The sequence below is a fragment of the Sciurus vulgaris genome (assembly GCF_902686455.1).
Source record: "Sciurus vulgaris genome assembly, chromosome: 12".
In the NCBI taxonomy this organism is placed as follows: domain Eukaryota; kingdom Metazoa; phylum Chordata; class Mammalia; order Rodentia; family Sciuridae; genus Sciurus; species Sciurus vulgaris.
In genome coordinates this window covers 50,791,000-50,815,485 of record NC_136473.1, presented here as the reverse complement: position 1 = coordinate 50,815,485, position 24,486 = coordinate 50,791,000, and the positions used below count along the sequence as shown (strand labels likewise).

The 24,486-nt window shown below is 37.5% G+C and overlaps 1 protein-coding gene across 4 annotated transcripts in view; it reads right to left on the bottom strand.

Moving 5' to 3' along the window:
• The window catches only part of LOC306641188 (uncharacterized protein), a 56,201-nt gene extending 34,143 nt beyond the window's left edge, over positions 1-22,058 (bottom strand). For 3 of the 4 annotated variants that reach the window (XR_013758054.1, XM_079106132.1, XM_079106131.1), the window contains exons 1-8: positions 21,911-22,058; positions 21,584-21,757; positions 19,636-19,742; positions 18,116-18,253; positions 15,980-16,041; positions 14,966-15,039; positions 12,214-12,362; positions 9,590-9,665 (exon numbers count right to left, since the gene is read on the bottom strand). Coding sequence is in view for 3 of the 4 variants with exons in the window: in XM_079106132.1 (XP_078962258.1) it covers positions 9,590-9,665; positions 12,214-12,362; positions 14,966-15,039; positions 15,980-16,041; positions 18,116-18,253; positions 19,636-19,742; positions 21,584-21,757; positions 21,911-22,027 (897 nt within the window). In the remaining variant the exon portion in view is untranslated. The remainder of the gene's footprint in view (positions 1-9,589; positions 9,666-12,213; positions 12,363-14,965; positions 15,040-15,979; positions 16,042-18,115; positions 18,254-19,635; positions 19,743-21,583; positions 21,758-21,910) is intronic. The other variant, XM_079106133.1, reaches the window with a different exon arrangement.
• Between the last annotated feature and the right edge of the window lie 2,428 nt (positions 22,059-24,486).

Genomic DNA, 24,486 nt, shown 5'->3' with positions numbered 1-24,486 from the left:
CTTGGGAGAAGTGTCTGCTCAGATCATACCCCCAATTTTTTTATTGGATTACTTGTTCATTTGATTTAAGTTGTTTTCCGTATTTCATATATTCTGGATAGTAATCATCAGGAGATGATTACCTGCAAATATTTTCTCCCATTCCGAGTCTTCTCTTCACTCGTGAGATCCAACACAGAGCTTTGTTGTGCTGAAGTTTTCAATTGACATACTCCCACTTTATAAACTCTTCCTGTTATTTCCTGAGCTATTGGAATACGCTTCAAAAACTATTGCAACATTTCAAAGTCTTCAGTCTTCCTTTAATATCTCTGATGCCTTTTGTCTTGAGTTTTTTCAAAGTGAGATAAAAGGATAATTGTTCCAGTTATTTCAATTTGCATGTCCAGATTCCCAGCACCATTTGTTCACAAAGCTCTCTTTCAGCCAGCTAATGTTTTCAGCACCTTTATTCAATATCTGTGTACGTAGGAGTCTCTTTCTGGCTCCATTCTTCTATTCCTCTGCCACACGCTTTCTAGTTTTTAGCATATTTGTGAAATATAATGTGCAGTCAGTCAGGTGTTGTGATGCCTCTCGTAGTAATTTTGTTCTAGATGACTTGAACTCTTCAGGGTCCTTTGTGGTCTGAAGTTTTTTTGAGCATTGTTTTCTCCAGGTCAGGGGAACATGACATTGATGCTTTGTGGAGGATTGCATGGAATCTGTAATTGATTTTGACTTTGATACAACTGTGTGTTGTACATTGTCCGCCTCACAATTCATGCACATGGGAGTTCTGTCCAAGTTCAGTGTCTTTATTTCTCTCCAGTGTTTTCCAATTTTCATCCTAGATATCTTTCACTTCTTAGTTAAGATTATTCCTTGGTAATTCATTTCTTTCATTTTTTTGTGATATTAATGTGAATGGGATGTTTTTCCTTATTTGTTGCTAAGGGAGTTCATTATTGGTGTACAGAAAAGCTATTCACTGTGTATCCTGCTGTTTGTTGAATTTGCTTATCAATTCTGAGTATTTTGGTGGCGTCTCTCTGGTTTTCCAAGTATGGAAAAATTTAACCTGCAAGTCGGGCACTTGTGACTACTTTCCCAACTGCATTACATTATTTCTCTAAACTCTGGAGCCATAAGTTGAATACTAGTGTGCAGAGTGGACACCCCATTCTGTTCTCATTGTGGAGGAAATACTCTCAATTTGTGCACCTTCAGTATGATGCTGGCTATAAGTCTGTTGGGTGTAGCGTTTATGATGTTGACGCTCATTCCTCTATGCCTACTTTCTTCAAGAAATTCTTTCATGAAGCTCATGTGGATTCTTATCACACACTGCTTCTGTACCTACTGAGATAATCATGTGACTCTTTTTGTGATTCTTTGCTCTTTATTACCTGTACTGATTTGCCTAGGTTGTAGCAAACAGAAAAAAAAATTCCTCCTACATGACATGTTTGGAGTTAGGATACTTATTTCCATGCACGTGCACACTCAGGCATGTGCAAATACAAGTGCACATCTGTACCACGTTAGAAAGCACTGCTATCAAGTTAAAAGGAAAAACGAGAAGCAAAAAATTTATGATGAGAAGCATCACTGTTTATGAAATACTGGAACTATATTTTTAGTTATCCAAGTCAAATATTTTTATGTGATTTTCTTTGGCTGATTCTAAGGGAGAGGGGCAGCTTTGAATATTCATTAGTCAACCTAGTATTGAATCTTCCTTTTGTTTTCTCAAAGAGGAGAAAATTAGAGAACGAGTTTCAATCATTACAGCCATGAAGCAAATGTAGTGTCTTTGAATGTAAATGAACTGAATGCACAATCTCATAGATCTTACTTTGAACTCCTCTGAATGCAGAAGTCTTCTCAAAATTATATTATACCACAAAGTCACTACAGAGCATAGCATGTGTATTCTACACTTTGAAATTCAAATTACTATTTTGATTTTATCTTTCACAGGTGGATTGAACAATACCTGAATTTTAAGGGCTACGCCCTGAAATATTTTTCTCTGTAAGTGATGGCATATTTACCTAATGAATGCTATCTAAAAACAAATGGAAAAAAATGAAAAAGTTTCTTTGGAATGCAGTGTAATGAAAGAAAAAACAAGCTCAGAGTAAGAGACAATACTTATGTAGCCTATGTCTGACAAAGGAGTCACATCAAGAAAAAATATTTAAACTCAGTAATAAGACAACTCAACAAAGAAGGGTAAAGGATTTGGATTGGCAGTCACAGACACATGAATGGCTATTGAAAATATGGTCAGTCTTGTTACGGAAGTCTGGTCCTAAGCCAACATGGACCAAATCTTCATTTGGTCCTACCTTCTCCTTCTATTTGGTGCAGGGTATCTGGTCTAATTCCTAGGTCCTTGATCCATTTTGAGTTGAGTTTTGTACCACGTGAGAGATAGGGGTTCAATTTCATTTTATTGCATATGAATTTCCAGTTTCACCAGCACAATTTGTTGAAGAGACTATCTTTCTCCACTGTATGCTTTTTGCACCTTTGTCTAGTCTGTGATAACTGTGTGCACGTGGATTTGTCTCTGTTTCCTCTATTCTGTACCACTGCTCTATCTGTCTAGTTTGGTGCCAGTAGCACGCCATTTTTGTTACTATGGCTCTGTAATATTGCTGAAGTTCTGGTATTGTGATACCTCCTGCATCACTCTTCCTGCTAAGGACTGCTTTGTGCGGGGGCACCTGGCTCTCCCTGCAGTGCTTGACAGAGTTCCACTCAGGATGATTGCAGAGACTCATCCTAAAAGGATTGTAGCCAGATGTATGCCTCCCTAACTTGGATGTTATTCTGTGGAGTTTTCCTAATAATACATTACTCACTTCAGTCTGAGGATCTTGCTAGAGGTGATGGGAATAATTCTACAAATTTCCAGAAAAACATCACAGAGACAAAACACATGTTGAAACCCTGTGATGTTAACCTCAATACAGGAGAATGTTTTTATTATGTTAAAAATCAAACACTGCATTTACTGGCACAGCCAGAACCTTCTGGGGCACAGAAATTTATATATAACAATGTTTCCCCAAGTTCTAAACACAAAGCATCTCCCACAGTAGCTACTAGATATGACTAGCTTATTTTATCAATGGCAAGCCTTGGTACCCCCCTAAAGGCTTGTCTCCCCCTGTCTCCTTCGGGGTGGTTTAATTCAGATGATGGTTGTGTTTATGTGTGGTGGTAAGGTAAAAGCATAAGGTTTCACAACATTCCTTCCTTCCTACAAAGAATATGTCACCCCTATAATAAACGTTGGTACATAATAACCATTGGGACCGCTGCCCTCCTGTAACTCTTAATTCAGCAATTTTAGATATTAACCAGATGGACCTAGTAGAAATGGTCACATGACATTATTTGTCTATCGCTTTACTGCAAAAATAATAAAAATAGTCTTAGGTCATATAGAGTTTAGATATTAAGGAAATAAACATTATAATAGCTCATTGACGTAGTTAGAAATGCTTAAAATAATTGTGATCAAGTAAGGATAATCTGTAAGATTACTGTTTTCTCAATCTTTCGGTAAAAACAATTTCTGCCTATGCTTTGGAAACTTCTTTGATTTTATTAGTCACAAGCCTGTCATCAAAGCCTGAAGAAAAATGTATATAAACCCAGCCTTCCCCAGAATAAAGTGGGATTGACTGCACCAGAACTAGAGTCTGTGTCTTTCATTCTCCATCCATCGCCGACGCTGTCTCCCGCATCCCGTTTACCAGTGTGGAACCCATGAAATCCTGCTAGGGCTGGACCCCAGCAGCTTTGGCTATTCTGGGTCTCTTATTCTTCCAAATGAATTTCATGAGTACTTTCTCTATTTCTACTAGGTATGTCATTGGGATTTTAATTGGAATTGCACTGAATCTGTACAGCACTTTCAGTAGTATGGCCATTTTGACAATATTAATTTTGCCTATGAAGGTCAAGGGAGATCATTCTGTCTTCTAAGGTTTTCTTTAATTTCTTTAGTGTTCTGTGGTAAGACATAAGAGCAAGAATCAATAAATGGGATGGGTTCAAACTAAAAAGCTTGATCTCAGCAAAGGGTGCGATTGAAAATGTGAAAAGAGTTACAGAGTGGGAGAAAATCTTTTCCACATGCACTTCAGATATAGCACTAATCTCCATAATTTATGAAGAACTTAAAAAACTTTACACCAAGAATAAAAATAACCCAATCAATAAATAGGCTAACGACTTCACAGAAGATATACAAGTGATCAACAGATATATGAAAAAATGTAAAACATCTCTAGTAACAAGAGAAATGCAAATCAAAAGTACCTAAGATTTCATCTCACTCCAATTACAATGGCTATTATAAAGAATAAAAGCAACGAAAGGTCTTGGCGAGGATGTGGGGGGAAAGGTACACTCACACATTGCTGGTGGAACTGCAAATTGGTGCAGCCACTCTGGGAAGCAGTACGGAGATTCCTTAGAAAACTTGGAATGGAACACCATTAGACCCACCTACCCCACTCCTTGGGCTTATACCCAATGGACTTGAAATCAGTATAATACAGTGACACAGCCACATCAATGTTTATAGCAGTTTAATTCACAATAGGTAGATTGTGGAACCAACCTAGATTCCCTTCGGTAGATGAATGGATAAAGAAACTGTGGTGTACATACAAAATGGAATATTATTCAGCCATAAAGAATAAGATGACAGTATTTGCAGGTAAATGGATGGAGTTGGAGAACATCATGCTGAGGAGATAAGCTAATCCTCAAAAGACAAATGCCAAATGTTTTCTCTGATAAGTGGATGATGATACATAATGGGGCAGAGGGAGTAAGGGAAGAATGGAGGAAGGATGGATTGTGTAGAGGGAAATGAGGGGTGAGGAGGGGTGAGGAGAGGTGGGAGAGGGAAAGATGGTGAAATGAGACAAACATCATTACCCTATGTGCATGTATGATTACACAAACCATGTGACTACTTTGTTTACAACCAGAGAAATGAAAAGTTGGACCTCATTTCCATAGAATGGATAAAAAAAATTAAAAAAAATTAAAAAATTTTGAAAAAAATATGTTCAGCATTACTAATCACCAGGGAAATGCCAATTAAAGCGACAAGGAGACTAGGAAAAGATGTAGAGAGCAGACAGAATTCTCTGCTATTGCTAATGAGAATGTAAACTAGCACAACAATTTTAGAACACAGGCATGAACATACTGTTAAATATTGAGCTACCCAAGATATTTACCCCAGGGATCTGAAAACATTGATGGACACAGAAACTTGTACACAAATGTTAATGGCTTTCTACATATGAGCTTGAACTGGAAAGATCTCAAATGTCCACAAACAGGACAATAAGCAAATTTTGGTATATCTGAATAAGCAATTTATGAACAATAATGAAAAGAAATTAACCACTGATAAATGCAACAGCATGAATGGATCTTAAAAATGTTCCAAGGGAAAGAAATCAGACATGGAGCATACGTACTTTACGATTTGTTGATACATTCTTGAACAAGAAAAACTATTTATAAAAAGAAAATCAATGCTTGCCTGGGCCTAGAAGGAAATGTGGGAATTGACGGCAAATGACCAGGTTGAAATCTTTGAAGAGTAAGGAAAATGTTGTATGTTTTGTGGTGACAGTTATATGACATAATATTTTGTGACATTCTGAATTGTACTGTGAATATCAGAGACATTATGTGTAAATCAATAAAAGGCATCTCAAAAAAGGTTATATTTCTTTAAAAACAATAAAGTACCATGACAATAATCTTTTGTGAGAAATATAGCTCTCAAAGAGATGGACATTTGAGTTGATGGGTTCTCTTAATTAACATCTCAATTTATTCAGTTAATGCCATCCATTAGGATACAACAGAAGACAGTTTGGGTGGGGGACTCTTTCTCTTAGAATATTGCTGTATATCACATTTCAAACATTAATTACTCATGTCATTGTTAGAAATTTTGAGTATAAGTGTATTTATCCTGTTCTGCCTTTGGGGAAATCATGAATTGTTCTACTGCCCATTTGTGTACCTTTATCTGGGTGAAAAGCAATTTGATGTCTTCCCTTTTGAGTGAGACCCATTTTTCTTTGATTTCACATTTCTAATTAGCATAAACAGAAGTGAATCTATCTCATATGTACAGTTAGATAAGGAAAACAAAAGCAGTCCTTCTGGGCACCTTAAAGTATAGAACAGGCTGAAATTTTTTTTATGTCCCTTTTGTGCCCCCATGTGTGCATTCCCTTCTTGACCCCCACACACTGAATGATAACTACGAATCTTGTGGTAATTTACCTCCTCTATGTCTAGGTCTTCATATATGTTTTGTATATTGAAGTATATGTTTCTTCATATATAGTATACCACAAATGTAATTCTAAATTATACACATATGTATGTTTTAGAGATAACTTTTTTTCATATATGTATATATTTTTCTGTCCATAGTTTTATAACTTATTTTTCCCTCAATAATATTCATAGATGTAAAGATACCATATCTGTCCACTCAAAGAAAAGAATGAAATTAGATCTTTCATCCCACACAAAATTCAATTCAAAGTAGATGGAAGACCTAGGAATTAAGAGAGGAACTTTGCAATTGCTGGGACTATATATAAGTTCCACATTCCAGCATACTGGTGAAGACACTGATTTCCTTATAAAGAATAATAAATCTCAAGACGTAAAACAAAAGAACTATTAAATCCAACTCAGATCTCTCCCCAAACTCTGCAGGAGCTCAGTATAGGAGGGAATCACTGGCATGCTATCCCCAATCATGGTGACTGGAAAATCCATGGAGGGATGTCCTAGTCAGGGTAGAGGTTTCTGTGACATCCACAGCCCACAGACATTGCAAAGCCAGGCATTCCACAGAAGCAGAAATCCAGCAAGCAATTTTACCAACTCTACACAAGTCCCAGCAAAAGTGACTTGGCTCCAAAATATTACCACCAGAGGCAACAGGAGCTCAAACACCGACAGACAAATTGGTGCTCTGCCCCAGACTCAAGGGTGGTACCCCTATATTCTACACAGACAGACAAATTGGTGCTCTGCCCCAGACTCAAGGGTGGTACCCCTGTATTCTACATCAACCAGGTTGGAGCCTGCTGTGCCACAGATCACACACAAAAAGCCTTCAAACACAAGTCCCACACTTGAGGACAGCCACAACAGCCTGTGCCATTTGAAAGACGACCCTGTGCAGAGGAGTGGGTGCTCAGCATTTCACGCCATCAGTGGCAGACATGAACCTGCATCCTGCACTCCTGCTTCCAAGAGAAGCAGCCAGATGATGCAGCATAACACACTCCAAGCACCCAGGCTCAGGTCCCTGGGCTGAACAACAAAAAACAGCCGGTGAGAAAAACATAGGGACCTGGAAAATAGTGCATGTGTCCCACCAGCACAAGGAGGATACAAAGTTCTAAGTCCCAGAGCTGTCAGTTAACTCTCATTCAGACTCACAGAAGACAGCTCCTGAGGATAACACCAAGCAGTCAGCAGAGAACCAGGGGCATACATAGTGCCAGTAAAAACCACAGTGGCTTATAAAGTTGAACCCCATGTGTGTTAGCTACCTCCCAGTGTACCCTAATAGAAACCCACTGACCTGTGACCTGATTGCAGAAGATCCTTATGTACCCACCATGAGACACCCAGCACCACAGCAAAGAGGCTGATATGCCTCTAACTTAGACTACCACACCCCCAACACACATCAAAATAGGGATGGGGAGCCCATTCTGGATGTGACAGCACTGGACTCACAGGACTCACACAGCTCTTCTTCAGGAGAGCTCACACAAATACACTCCCTTACAGAAAAAATCAGACAGGCTGTGGAGTCCCAGAAAATCAGGCACCATCCCTGTAACTGAGCAGAAACACAGTAGGTATGCAGATACACCAAGGACAAGAGAGAGGGCCTCCTAGACTGTTACCTCTCCTTGAAATAACTGTTTTACTAGCTCAGGTCTATTACACTTTCTCCTCACTCCCTCTTTTTCTTCCTGAGTTAGCTGCTACTGCCTCACATCCACCCTTCCCATCTTTTCCTTTTTTATACCTTGATTTCTATTACACTTTTCCATCTTTTCTCTTTCTCTGCTTTCTTTTCCAAATTATTTCCTGTCCTTTTCAGCACCTATATTATAAAAGTAATTTTACTATCTTTAATAACATATTTATTGACTTATTGCAGACTACTACTACAACTTTAGACCTGGATGAAAGGAAGCATGGAAGCATTTTCTACATGTTCCCCCCAAAGTTCTGCTGGTACATTGTGCTGATCTGATGTGACTGTAGTATTAAGAGTTTAATGTCTGATCACAAAGTGTGATACTGGGAACAGCTAAGTACACATATGGTACAGGAGAACAACACCTGGCTATTTGCCCTGTCCGGGGCACTTAAGAGGAAGGAGCTCACTAAATCATCCCTTGCATAAAAGTAAAAGAGAGAATCATCCCAGAATATGGAGAGACATGCAGACCAGAGGAAAAGGGGAGCAAGCTTCCCTAACAGTCCAGAAATTTCAACAACTGACCTTGCTGACAACAACGAGAAGGAAATGCTGGAGAAGGAATTTTAAAATCTATATTTAAAATCATCAATGAACTGTGAAAGAAGAAGTAAGAAATGAACTATAGAGAAAAACATGGAATGAGAAATATTTCAATCAGTAGAGAGTCAGTCTAAGAAAGAAACAAAGAGTATTCCTAGAAAAGGAAGCTTAGTTCACAGAGAAAACACATTCTCAAGCCCTGAAGGTAAAATTTATTATGTGCAAAGTAATGCATTCAACATGGAATAGACATTAAGATACCATGCACACAACACAATAGTAATCTGGGAAAACATTAAGAGAACACATCTAAGAATGCCTGGTGTAGACGAAGGCACCTAAGCACATGAACACTAAGGGAACACTAAGGGAGTGAACAAGGTTTTTAATAAAATACCAGAAAATTGCCTAAACCTTAGGAACACAATGCTCTCCAAAATACATAAAAATGAAAACGTCTAATGTACACAATGAGGATAGAAGTTTGAAAACCTGGAAGAGAAAACAGGAGGTTGCCTTTTGAGGTAAGCCAATTAGAATTTCAACTAATTTCTTAGTGCTGTCATTAAAAGACAGGAGGGCTTCGACACATCTCTCTACTGTCCTCAAAAAAATCAGGTGAAGACCAAGCTTATTGTATCCACCCAATCCTACATAACTGAGTATGAGATAAAAACCTTCCATGATGAACAGAAAGTCAAATAATTCAATATGCGATATCCCTGGAAAAGAGTTCTCATAGGGAATTCAATCTTATTTAGAAAACGCCACCACCACTTCCCAAATGCATGTACACTCAATCTCATGAGTATATTAAAATGTCGAATGCATACATATACATATTAAAACTCATCTCCTCAATACTTTTCATGAAATATATACTGAAATTTCAAAATATGTATTCATATAAATACAGACTTCCAAATATTTGAAGAGGAACAGAGAAAATATCTGAGAATTCATTTTCTCTGCTGCCATACTCACCTCTTTTTCATAGAAAATTTGATTGTGCAGAATCTCTTCGACAATGTCCCTCTCATTGTCCATATCCATTTTTGCCCTGTGAAGTGACAGAATTTAAGTTGGTAATTGCAAAACTTCCCCTCAGTATCACCAGTAGAAAGTAAGCACTTCAAAGTGTTTTTCAAAATTAGGATATTCTGCCAGACATGGTGGCAACACACCTGTTATCCAAGTAACTTGGGAGGCTGAGGCAGGAGGATTGCAAGTTCCAGACCAGACTCAGCACTTTTGTGAGGCCCTAAGGAACGTAGTGAGACCAAACTAAGAAGTGCTGGGGATGTGGCTTAGTGGGTACTGGATCTAATCCCCAAAACAAAAATCATGACACCAACTCATACTGATAGGCAAGTCAACAAGGCTCACTTCTGACTTCTCAACTCAAATCCTAAAATGAAGGAGGGCCTGGAATGAGATATTTCAAGATCTAAAAGAAAACAATTCCCAGCCAAGATTCCTATGCCCAACAAATCTCTTCTTCATATGTCACAACCTAAGTCTCAGCTGACACAAAAAGTCAATATAATCCCGCACATCCTATTGGATCTTAATGAAATTAACTTAGAATTCAACAGCCAAGAAAAATAATTAAAACCATATGAACAAAAGGATTTTGAACAATACTCTTTGAAGTAAAGAATGGATCAAAGGAGAAAGATATATTCTGAAGAAATAAGAGAAAACATAAAACTAATCAGTATTTCCAGAATGTTCTTATTTTTTTTTATTTATTTATTTTCTTTGGTGCTGGGGGATTTGAACCCAGAGCCTCATGCTTGCCAGGCAAGCATTTGACCTAACTGAGCCACATCCCCAACCCCAATCACTACATCTCAGAAAGTATAAAAACAATTAGTACAAAGTATTTACCACCGAGTACCTACATTTTTAAAAAGTAGGTCCAGATATGTAAATTCATACACTACACCTCAACACCTTAGGAAAGGAAAAACTAACTGCAAAACCAGTGGAAGACAGGGGAGCAAAAATTTATGAAATTGGGAAAAAATATGAAGAAATGAAAAAACAGGGAGTTGGACACTTGAAATGATAAAGAGGATTGATAAACACATAGCCAAACTAACAAAGGAAGAGAGAGAAGTATGAATCCACAACAACAGAGATGAGAAAGGGAATAATAATAGCACAGAAGCTTTTGAAATCCAGAGGATCATTAGAAACTATTGTGGAAATGTTGACTAACAAACTGGAAAATCTAGAACACATTGACGAATTTCTAGACACATATGACCTGCCCATGTTGAGCCATGAAGAGGTAGAAAACCTCAACAGACCAATACTGACTAATGAGCTTGAAACCACATTTAAAGGCCTAACAGCTAAGAAATGACAGGATCAGTGGATTTTCAGATGAATTCTACTGGATCTTTAAAAGAGTAAGAGCATCCGTCTTTCTCAAATTATTCCATGGAAATTCAAAGGGAGGCCACACTCCCAGATACACTGCATGAACACATAACCTGATATCACAACCTGACAAAGACACACCAAGGAGAGACAACTACACATCAAAATCCCTGATAAAGAAGATAGATGTAAAAATTCATATTTTCAATGCAAAATGCATTCAAAAGCACAGTAAGAAGATAATACACCATGTTCAAGTGAGCTTCCTCCCAGAGATGCAAGGATGGTTTGACCTAAGGAAAATCAATAAATGTGATTCATCACTTAAACAGAATTAAGAACAGGAATCATATGACCATCTCAATAGAGGAAGGGGTCAAGAAACTACTGTCTGTGGGCCAAATGCAGCACACTGCCTATATAGGTAAAGATTTGTGGTTTGGGAGAGGGTTTTGTTGTGCTTGTGATCCAACTGGGGGCAATCTGTATGCTGTCCAAGCACTCTGCTGCTGAGGAATGGCCTAGCCCCTATACATGCAGGTTGGGAGGAATGTAGCCACACCCATAGGACCCAATTATCCACAGAGCAGAAAATAGCGACTACCTGAGATTTTGCCAAAGAAGGTTTTCCAATTTCTGATTTACAGTATGACACACCCTTTATGAAATGTTGATAGTTTACCCCCAACATGTTTATATAAATATCCTTAGCATATATATTATCCTTCATGGACATGTGGTATATCATTATGCAGTCACTCTTTGTAGTATATAATATATAATAATCTCCCTTATCATATGCATGCATATAATGATTTGAAGTCACATTTATCTGACCTGGAAGGCTTCAGTTCTAGAAATGAAGCTTCTAAAAGAAAAAAACGATATACTTGAGATTTTGATACATGCTTCAAATCACCCTTCAAACAGGTTTTTCAAATTCCATTTACCAATAGTGGGTAAGAACATCATTTTCCTCACATTTGCCAACATGCGAGACAACTACATGAATGACATACTTATTAATGTAGTTGAACTATGTGTTAGTATAATTAAAGCACTGGTACCTCCCTGTTTGGATACCTTGTTCTGAGACTCATGCAAGGATGAATAGCCCTAATGAAGGCATAACATTTCACAATCATAAATATAGCCCAATTTAGAATTCATTTTAAAAATTAATAACTATTATCTACTAGGAAATATTTCCATAGTCTTACTGATCATGAGGTTCCTTCTCAAGAGCCAACTGCTGTCTATTGGGTTTTTGAAGTTCATCATGACTAGAGGTAGAAGCAGCAGCACTACCTTCACACATTGCTGGGGTTTCAATTTTCTCTATTTCAGGTCCCCGGCAGTGTTGTTCATCCTTTTAGGAAAGATTGATAGTGAGAGAGATGATACTTTTCAACAAAAGGCACATTTTTGTTTTCCTTGAGATTATAATCTGGCTTTGATGAATTGCCATGTCTTCGTTATGCAAAAGGAAAATAGGTGCTTACTTTAATTTTCTAAATACCCTCCAATTAAATATTTACAGATTCTGCTTCATTTCTCTTTGAGTGAAAGAAACCATGTTCCAAAAGGTAAAAAGGGACATTGTTCATACTATGCTTTAATTTCATCCTTTCTTGGCCACATAGTGTTTTCAATCCCCAAGTGACTGGCAGGAGGAAAAAGAGAGAGACTTGTCCTTTTCTGTCTTTATTACCTGATCTCACATTCAACAGGCAGATTAGAGAACAGACTTCATGGGGCTTCAGGAGCTACAGGCAGCTTTCCCATTTCCACACTAAGCTACTCTTTCCACCGCTGCGTTTAACACTTTTCTCATTTGGAGTCTGAGGTTTTAAAAATGGGAATGGTTGTCATGGAAGTTAAGGCCAAAGTTACCACAGAATGAGGGACAGAGTGAAACTGCAGAGTTGCGAATACACAACACTGGAAAATGAGCTTGTTTTCTGATTTCACAATCAATAACCATCAGTTAAATTGCACAGCCTGAGGAAGTGGAAATATTTACTGCTCTAGCCTGATATTCTACTTAGAATATGGGAAAACTATTCAAGGAAGTGTAAAGGATCCCATCCACACACCTAGTCTTGTGACCTAGCATTTTATGGGGAAAAAAACCTAAGGAAATGGTTCCATTGATTCCATCAATTCCATTATGCTGGATCATAAATTTCCTCAAATCAGTCAGATGAATTTTATCCCATCAGATACATTACATGTGTAATTTAGTTAAAGTAATTGAATGTATTGGAGAACAATAGGAAGCCTCATCTAGTTGTCTCTTACCTAATATCTCTGAATGGTTGTTCTTTGTTTTTGAGTTTCAATCTATAAAACTCAGTGTACCTTAAACCTTGTCTTCTAACTTGGGAGTCAGGTACCAAATGTTTGGCTGGGGGTGTGTGCTCCTAATGTGATGAAACCACACATGTCTAAACTTACCCATCTTTTGATAACACCACCATGTAAACAGCTGATTCAAAAAATGCAGGAGGGGCTGGGGAGATAGTTCAGTTGGTAGAGTGCCCTGGGTTCGATCCCCAGCACCACCAAAAAAAAAAAAAAAAAAAAAAAATGCAGGACACTGCTTTTTTTTTTTTTTTTTTTTAAATGCGCGGAGGGATATACAGTTGTTTCTAAATATTTATAGTCATGTTGGAACTATGATTTCAAAATTTTGACAATGAAAATCTGTAACTTTGAAAGCACAACAAATGTATACAATGTGAGTTGCAATGCTCAAATGGAAATACAATTTTGTATTACATGATGTAACAAAATCATGTAAACAGATGAATCAAAAAAAAAAAAAACAAATAACAAAACTCATGAGACTGGCGATTTTTGAAAAATTGACAGCATAATCATTTGTTTCCCTGACTCCCACCTCAGTCCAACACCCACTGGTCCCAGGGTCTTCAGGGCCTACCAATTTCATCACCAGTATGCCACTCCCTCGCTAATCTCCCAACCCTCCAGTCCCCCAACCAAGCCCTGCCTACTAGACCCTTAGCTTCACTATCAGCCCACAGCTCTGCATGCCAAGTTGTCACTTGGCCAAGAGACCCACCTGGTGTGGCACAAAGGTTCAGCATCAACCAGTAGGACCCAGCACCTGGCCCTGATCCACCTGTCCCAGGAAAGCTGGGCTACGTGGACATGGTCAGTCAGGTCCCCCTGATTTGACAAATAGCTTAGCCACCTTCCCACAATCCACCTTGCCCCGCATGCCACTTTACTACCAACCCCAGCACCTTCACACCTGGCCCACAGAACCCCCACTAGCTTTTAAATATCTAAAGTCATCCTGGAACTATGCTTTCAATATTTTGACACAAAATTTAAAAAACTTATAACCTTGAAAGCACAAGAAACATTCAGAATATTAGCTGGCACGCTCAAGCTGAATTACATTTTTGTATCCCTACTCACTCTTGTCTCACTTTCTCACTCTTCCCAATATTCTCTTGATTGTTCACTTGAATGAAAAGTGTTTTTCTCTAAATCAACACAGCAAGATACTTTGAGCAAGTAACAACTCTTTACCAACCACCTCTCCTGCATTAGTTTCCCTGTTCACAGGCCACTTGGACAAATGACAGAAAGTCTTCAGATGATTAAGGAGCAAACATTATGAGATTATGAGAATATTTCCCACAACCTGAGACTCAAATTCCCAGGGGCCCTCTGCAGTTGGTAACAATGTTACACAATTGGAAGTCCATCCAATATACAGAGAAATTAATGCCTCCATTCCAAGGATGGACTTTGGCTACAAGTTATTTAGGTTTTAAGAATAGTTTAAATTGACAATCAGCTAAACGTGTTTTAATATTAAATATCAAAATATGATGTTTTGATTCTAAAGGGCAATGCTCAAACAGTAATTTCCCTTGGCCTTATCTTCATTATGAAAACAAAAACATGATTAAAGCAGAATGATCATTGAAAATATACCTTTAGTTCATTAACTTCACAGACATCAAGTCTTGTCTGCTCTTCCTCTGATGTCATTCCTGCAAGTATTTCTGCTGACGAATCCATATACATTTAGTTTAAATAAGCAACGTAGAATACTTATAAACTGAATCTTTATAAAACTTTAAAAACAAAAACAATTTCAAGACAAAGGTCTACTTTTATTTTCTCAAACAATGTAACTTTAACCATCACCTAAATTTTTGATGCTTGAGATACACAAAGTATTTAATTTTTAAAAGACACCTACTGATGCTAAAGTCACTGTATGTTACAGCAAGGCCTAGTTGTTGTAACATTGGAAACAGCTAAAGTTGAATGCAACAGGATATGTTTATTAGTTTCCTAATTTAAACATCCTTGAAAATACACTAAACAAAGTTTGATTCTATTCTGAAGAGAATAATCCCTAAGATTCATAGAGTATTTCATCCTATTGTGATGACACAAATCACTTGGCCTGTGGCACAAATGGCGTCCTACTATCTATTCACTAATTTTAATAATACATACACTGTGAAAACTAAAAGAAACACTTGATATTCCATGGACTATAATTGGCTAAAATGAAACTAATGAGAAAACACAACTCAAAACTCTTATTGATCTGAAAACATACAGGATTTCAGGACTAGAATTAAAATTTGGATATTTACTATAGAAAATACTGATTCATCTTACAAATTGTAAACCTTATATTCTCAGGTCATACTGAATTAAAAACCATTGAAAAAAAGCACTGGTTCATATTTACAAGAATATAATCCATTTTTTGATATTTTAGTTTGCTCTTTTGTGGTTTAAATATTGCTACACTTCCATTTTTATCTAGGCCAGTAGAACCAAGAGTAACTCACAGGGTAGGATTGTGGCTAAGTGGCACAGTGCTTGCCTAGCACATTTGAGGCACTGGGTTCATAATCCTCATCTCCACATACACACAAACATACATACATAAAAGGTATTAAGAGTAATTCCTGAAAAGAGTCTTACCTGGGTATTTATTTTGAAACATTTCACATTGCTTTGCTTCATATGCAACAGTTATTTCTTTACTGACATGTGCAAAAAAGTAATAAATAATATTACTATTTTAATACTGATCTGGAAAACATTTAGCAAATATATCAAATAAGACCAGATCACATAGTCAGCTCTATTAACAGAACTTATCACTCACACTTCAAGTTTGTAAAATCAACAAATATTTTTGAAGATAGTAATGAAAAGACAAAAAGGGAAAGTGAGGCAGACATAAATCAAAGACCTCACAGTTTGGCACATGATACTGGCACTTTCAATGAGGTCATGCTATCCCTGACTTCCCGGGTCAGAAGGTACCCTGAACTTAGAAGAAGTTCCAGCTTCTAAGCACCAGCGTATTGTTGTTCAACAAGTCATTTCCCTAAGTTTTCTTTTAACAATATGCATTTTACTGCTTCAGTTCACTGGGCTGGAGATTTAATGGGATGTTATAAAACCATGCTCAGAGAAAGAGGAAAGCAATGTAATAATTTGTTCCCTATTCTGAAGTACTCAGGAATTGCAAACGCGAACCAAGCTGTGTTTTCCCTCATGTTCCAATATTGAAGTACTCAGAAAAGTTCAAGTCCTAACTTGGGTCATTAGCTAGTATTTGAATCTATAATTTCAGAGAAGTCAGCTATGTAATGGTTGGTAAACCAATTTATAAATATATCATCCCATTAAATTAAATACTATAACTGTCACCTATGATTGAACCAATCAGTCTCATCCAGGGCAGAAAAATAATGAAAGCTGGGAGACATGACTTGGACTATTCCTACTCTTTCCGGACCTATTGAAACTCTTAACCAGGAGCTCTTTGTCAGAATACTGCTTAATCTTCTTCGCATTTATCTCCAGTGACCAGGAATGCAAAACCCTGCTTTATATGGAAAGAGTACTGAAACAGGATGAAGTTTAGCTCTCTTAAATCCAAGTTTTCTTCAATTTCATAAAATTGTACTCCATGTCCTCCTAAGGCTAATTTTAAAATATTTGAAAAACCTTGAGGGATATATACTATTGGGAGAGTTTCATTACTACAGGAAAATGATCACTTGAGGGACAATGGAATGATGGAACCCACCCTAGGGAAAGAGGATATTGCTCCTCCCATGACTAAAAAAAGAGTTCTTTACACATGGAAAGGCTCATTGGGTACAGATCTGGGGCCACAGAAGAATCAGAAGTGATCACCTCCTGAAACATTTCTGGAACCTATCCCAAGGTTTAGAATGATGCCTTATAGCCTAACTCACCATGAAAGTCCCAAACAATGTGTCAGCTCCACGAAACTCTGACACTAAGTGGAAAGGTCAGGTTCCTCACAATATGTGGCTAAAATAAGAGGTCCAGATGCCAATGCCTGTGATTCCACTTTGGGAATGATGAGTAAGCACAAATAAACATGAATTCATAAAGTGTCTACCTTATAAGTCTGTGTATGCATAACCATGAACAGGGAGGGGGTCTGGATCAGTTAGTGCAACCTGGCAGTAGACCTTATTTATTAGCTAAATGCAAGAGGAAATTTCAAGAGCATCATTGTAACAGTAGTATCAAAGGAGTGATAATGATGTCCTTTTCCTCTACAGTACCTGTGAAAGAATGTGTTCCTTTCCTTGACTAAAGAACAGCCTTAATTTCTTGAAAAAATTAGGGGGTATGGTTGAAGGTACTAGTTCTTAACAGGAAATTAATTTCCTCTTCATAGGAAATTCACAAGATTATTTGTTAAATTTAACTAATTTAACATCAAACAGGTGACACTCTTGGAAACCCATGCACAGGGGTTCTGGATGATACTGATATTCGTAACTACAAGCTCTTGGGTGTTCTGCACAGAAGAAGAAGAGAACCTGCCTAACATGCCTGAGTCCCTAGTGTCAAACCCCAGCTCTTGGATGGAATGAAGTTCTGAAAGAAAACCACAACCTTTGCAATCTGACTTCTCTAACTTTGTTTAGTGATCTTGGTTTCATGGCTGCTTTGCCAAATTACCAGTACTACCAGAATTCAGCTGAAACCTGATATAGAAGGTGCAATTGTTGTAATGACTTCAATCCTTTCAAATATAAAGTAGCATTTCATGTAAACACTTACAGGCTATCACTGCAATTGACTGCATAGGACAATGCGGTCCTACCAGAGTGATCTTTCAAACACACGTCAACTCCTTTTTGCAGCAGCAGCCTGATTGTTCCTTTGCTTTTGTGTCCTGCTGCGAGCATCAATGACGTTCTAAAAGAGCAGAGAAAGGATTTCACCTTAGGAACCCTAATGAAGTTATTCCAACAGCTCACCTGATCTTACTACCAATTTCATATCTTGCCTGTCCCTGTAACATTAACCATTTGCACATGCAAACAAACCTCTAGAGCACTTCAGGGTTCATGTATGTAGAAGAACTTCAGGGATAAAAGGAGGCTACAGGAAGTGTCTTGACCCACTCGGGTCATACAGTGTAGAATTTACTAATTTAATGTCCTTTGGTGCGCTAGGCTGAAGTCATTTATTTGAATTAGGGATGAACTGAAGTGAATGAGTCTCTACTATTTGCCTAAAATAGAGTCTTGTGCTGTAATTCATAAACAGCTGAAAATCTACGAAATAAAACAGCTTTCAGGATTAAAATTGGAATAGTAATGATAGTAGTAATACACTGATAATGTTTATAAAGATAATCAGAATATGCTTATTAAAAATATAGTATTACAATATTCATGTGAAAATAGTCTTCATAATGCTGGTCATAGGTGTTTCACATATGATGTTGATAAAAATATTTTAGGCTACAAACAATGTGCTATTGTATAAAACTTACAACCACTTCATCCTTTTCACAACAGGAAACGTATTTGTTGAAAGGTACTATTACCAAGGTAGTACAACTCTCATGTAAAAACAAGTAAACCCAGTCTTGTGTAAATTGAATAGTCCACCATAACTTTTCCCTTTATCAAAAAAGTATGACTTTTCTTGAGGGAAGCAAAAGATTAACCAGTTCAGGCTGCTTTTCTTAAATCTCACCATTCCAATTAAGAAGAACATCAGAATTTGTTAAGACTCAAAAAAGAAAAGCAGGAACACCAACAAATAACAGCAATCAAGTGTCCTATATAGATACCCGAGTATCAATCTTTTTCATGAAAAGCAATTTAATTCAAACAGCATCCAAAAGACAAAATGATTTGGAACACTGCTTTCAACTTCAGACTTCTAAAGGTAAGTATTAAAGAAGCAGATGTTTAAAAATCAGATGACAAAGATGGGAAATTCAATACTCAAATGCCAATGAATAGGACCAATTTTCAAAGCTAATCAAAATACTATGAAATTCCATTACCTAATTAGAAAAGCACAGTTGCAACAAAATCTGATGATACGTAACAAAACATCACTCTTCACTGCAGTGGTAAAAGAACAATGTTGTGTACTGTTGTTGTGTTGCCCACCCTTAATAATTGATGACTGATGGTTTATGCTGAAAGTGTTTATGATGTCCCAAACATTGTAAGAGAATCCACTTCTTCCCATTAATGGAACATTTCTGACTCATGTATTCTTACCATTTTACACCACACTAAAGTCAAAAGGAACAGAGGAAAAGTAAAAGGCTGTACCGTCCATGATGATCTGTCGCGTGGATGCTTGCTCCCATGTCCACTAGGAATTCTGCCATTTGCTGATTGTTTTCATTCAGTGCAAGTAATAGTGGAGTGAGGCTGTCCTGTAAGAAAACAGAAACACTTCAGATTCACACAGGCGTATATTGTAACAACTGCACTGGAAATCATATAAAGGACCATATGAAAATGAATTTATAATAAAGAAAGAAAACTCACAGTAGCTCTTCCTCCTTTGACCACTGCACTTTGACCAGTGCTGCTCCTTCCCTTTGAGATGGCCCTCCCCTGCCTATGGTGCCAAAGGGACATTCAGCCATCTCCCCAACTCACTGGAAACACTGACTGACTCCAGGAAACTTCCTTTTACCATGGTACTATGCACTAATAGGATTGCTCCACACTTGAACCAAGACCTGTTTGAGGGCAGGGGCTCTATCTTTTACTTGGAAAGACAAGAACCTTAACATTTAGTAATAAAATGTTGAAGTATTTCTCATTGAATGGATGAGTTAGATGCTCATCTTCACAGCAGTTTCTCATTCTATACTCTGAAGCATACTTGCTTTCCCAGGAGTACTGTACCAGAACACAAAGGTTATTTGATCATCTGCTTCTGAAATATTATAAAAACAGTATATTCTACGTCCAGTGAGAAAGGAATCTAACATTTCTTAATGCCTATGAGGCAACAATCATTGGTGGGAATCACTAATACTTTAGGAATTAGAGTTTCAAGGAGCTCCAATTTCAGGGAGCTCTGAATTAAGTTTCATTTCAGTTATGTATAAGATAGTCATGTACAGAAAATACTCCATGACTTTCCCTGGCAGGGAAAAAATAGGAGACCTGTCCAGTAATATGCCATTATCTGTCATGCTATCAAAAATAAAAATAAAAATCTCTCCCACCTCCCAGTAAGGCATTACAGATTTCAGAGAAGGGCTTAAACCCTTCTTCAGGTAGCTCCCTCTGCCAGAAATGGACAATTTGACAGTCAATTATCTATCCATTCCTCTTCTGTAGCACCTCCTCAACCTAACATCTGACTCCTCCTAAAATGAATCTCTGTGCACATTTCCAAGTCTGAAAGTTTCATTCACAAACAAGGAATTCTTATTTTCCACGAATGTGAAAAGACCCTGTTCATACGCAAATGGAAATGGTTTTCAGAAGTCAACCTGACCCTTTTTTCTCCTTTTCCCCAACTACATAACTTTCATATAGATCTATTTATTTCTCATTTCTTTTACTTGCCATTTTCCCTAATTGAGACTAACCACTGAGAGATAAGTCATGTTTATAGAACTCGTCAACAGTAATGAAATTCTGCTTGCTTATCAAAATCTTTTTTTGGTTTGCATTTTAAGATCAAGCCCAATTCCTGACTGGGCGCAGGACTACACTCCTGAAGTACCAGCTGCTGAGTAGCTGAGGGTAGGAGAATAAAAACTTGAAAATCTCTCTGGCCATTTTAGCAAGACTCTGCCTCAAATAAAACACAAAGTGGACTGCTCTCCAGTATGTATGATATGTCAAAATACATTTCACTCTCATGTACCACTACAAAGAACGAATTTAAAAAGCAAATACAAAAAGAATTACAAACAAGGAAAAAAAAATGACTGGTCATGTGGGCAGTGGGAACAACACCCCTGTGTTCTATCCCCAGCACCCCGCCCCACACACGCAGAGCTGAAGCATATTTCCAAGGCACATTCTGCTCTCCTGCACTGTTTTACACTTAATGGAAAAAATTGGTTCATAAGGTTATTGGAAAAAATCACATCTAAAATTTCTCTTCTTTTAATAAATATTTACTTTACCTTAAAGAAAACTATCTTCTAGTACTCTTTGAAAGGATAAATATTGAAATTGCCCATATCTATCACTGTGCAAAGAAATGGATGTCAAATAATTGTAAATAAAGTTGATCTAAACATACCTTGTTTTTTGCTTCAATCATCGCCTTGTGCATAAGCAGGTTTGCTGCCATGCACGTGCTCTTACTGTAGACAGCATAGTGCAGGGCAGTGTTGCCACTGGCGTCCGTCACATTTGGATCTGCACTAGATTGCAGCAAAATCATGGCACACTCCTCCGCCTGGAATTGTACAGCCTGTCAGGATTGCACCAAGGAAAGGATCATCAGTTCCAGGAATTCAAGTTTAACAGGCCACAGGTTTACCAACTAACCACTTTGAGTGGAAGAAAAAAAAAATGCACCTTCATTCTAGAATTCTATTCAAACCCATCTTCAGCTACTATCTACCTTAATGAGTGCTGTGCTGTTGTCATCGTCACAGATGTTGACATCACAATTCATCTTTATCAGGAATGTCACCACTTTGGGCTGGTCATAGACACAGGCATAATGCAGAGCAGTCATATGAAAATGAAAGAACTTTGCAGGAAGATATACAACACAGGAGTGAGGAAACACTTCAAGTGCAATTGAGTTATATCACTTCACTTTAGTATCTCACTTTGCTAGACTGGGCAGAGTGACACGATGGAAGGGTCCTAGAAACAGGACAGTATGTCTGCTACCTAACAAATGGTTAGATTGTGTCTGGTGAATAAATGGATTAAAAGAAATCAAAGAGAATATGTGAGCTCAATATTTTTTGACAAAAAAATTTTTAGAGTAAAATGTTTGAAATACTAATGAACACTTACTTGTATTTGTTTTCTTCAATGTCCACAGTGATGCACATAAGTGGTTCATATATTATCATCTTCACGTGTGTATTAAAGTGGTACAAAGAAAAAGCAAATACATATGATAAAATGTACTCATACTAAAATATAGAAGTACAGATAAGGAGATTTCTTTTATTTCAGAGAAGGTTAAAAGTTGGTAGAACACTAAAGTGCTATACAGATTCAATGCAATTCCAATTAAAATCCCAATGACGTTCCTTACAGAATTAGAGCAAGCAATTATGAAATTCATCTGGAAGAATAAGAAACCCAGAATAGCTAAAGCAATCCTTAGCAGGAAGAGTGAAACAGGGGGTATTGCAATACCAGATCTTCAACTCTACTACAAAGCAATAGTAACAATAACGGCATGGTATTGGTACCAAAATAGAAAGGTAGATCAATGGTACAGAACAGAGGACACAGACACAAACCCAAATAAATACAATTTTCTCATACTAGACAAAGGTGGTGCCAAAAATATGCAATGGAGAAAAGATAGCCTCTTCAACAAATGGTGCTGGGAGAATTGGAAATCCATATGCAATAGAATGAAACTAAACCCATATCTCTCACCATGCACAAAACTAAACTCAAAATAGATTAAGGACCTCGGAATCAGACCAGAGACCCTGCAGATTATAGAAGAAAAAGTAGGTCCAGATCTTCAACATGTCGCCTTAGGACCAGACTTCCTTAACAGGACTCCCATAGCACAAGAAATAAAAGCAAGAATCAATAACTGGGATAGATTCAAACTAAAAAGCTTTCTCTCAGCAAAGGAAACTATCAGCAATGCGAAGAAAGAGGCTACAGAGTGGGAGAATATCATTGCCAATCATACTTCAGATAGAGCACTAATCTCCAGAATCTATAAAGAACTCAAAAAACTATACTCCAAGAATTCAAATAGTCCAGTCGACAAATGGGCTAAGGAAATGAATAGACACTTCACAGAAGAAGATCTACAAGCAATCAACAAACATATGGAAAAATGTTCAACATCTCTAGTAATAAGAGAAATTACTAAGAATTACCACCCTAAGATTCCATCTCCCCCCAATTAGAATGGCGATTATCAAGAATACAAGGAACAACAGGTGTTGGCGAGGATGTGGGGAAAAAGGTACACTCATACATTGCTGGTGGGGCTGCAAATTAGTGCAGCCACTCTGGAAAGCAGTGTGGAGATTCCTTAGAAAACTTGGAATGGAACCACCATTTGACCCAGCTATCCCACTCCTTGGCCTATACCCAAAGGACTTAAAATCAGCATACTACAGAGATACAGCCACATCAATGTTCATAGCTGCTCAATTCACAATAGCCAGACTGTGGAACCAACCTAGATGTCCTTCAACTGATGAATGGATAAAGAAACTGTGGTATATATATATAATGGAATATTACTCAGCCATAAAGAATGATAAAATTATGGCATTTGCAGGCAAATGGATGAAATTGGAGATTATCATGCTAAGTGAGATAAACCAATCTCAAAAAGCCAAAGGACGAATGATACGCTAATCAGTGGATGATGACACATAATGGGGAGAGGGAAGAGTTAGTGTTAGGGTTAGAGTTAGGGTTAGGGAGGGGGGCAAGTATGAAGGAAGGAAGGACTGTGTAGAGGGAAAAGAGGGGTGGGAGGGGTGGGGGGAAGGGAAAAAACAGAATGAATCAAACAACATTACTCTATGTAAATTTATGATTACACAAATGGTATGCCTTTACGCCATGTACAGAGAAACATGTATCCCATTTGTTTACAATAAAATTAAAAAAAAAAAAGTTGGTAGAACATACCAAAACCCAACCACACATGTGCAAACACAAAAGTCAGAAAGCAGAATCTGATACATGCAAGATACATATACTTGCTCTTCCTGAGGGTAATTTCATTAGTAATATTCTTCTACTACAGCTTGTGGAGTAAGTAGAAGTGCCCAGAAACCTTTGATCACAGATTAGCATAGGGAAAGACCAAAAACAAGACCTCCAAAACTGTCAACATGCTGAATTACTATAATTTCTGGAGGCAAAAAACAAATTGTAAAACGGATACCTAATACCCACATATTATGTCAAGAAGCCTTTCACTATTAAGAAAAGGAAATGAAATTTTGTTATAATTCAAATGTCTTC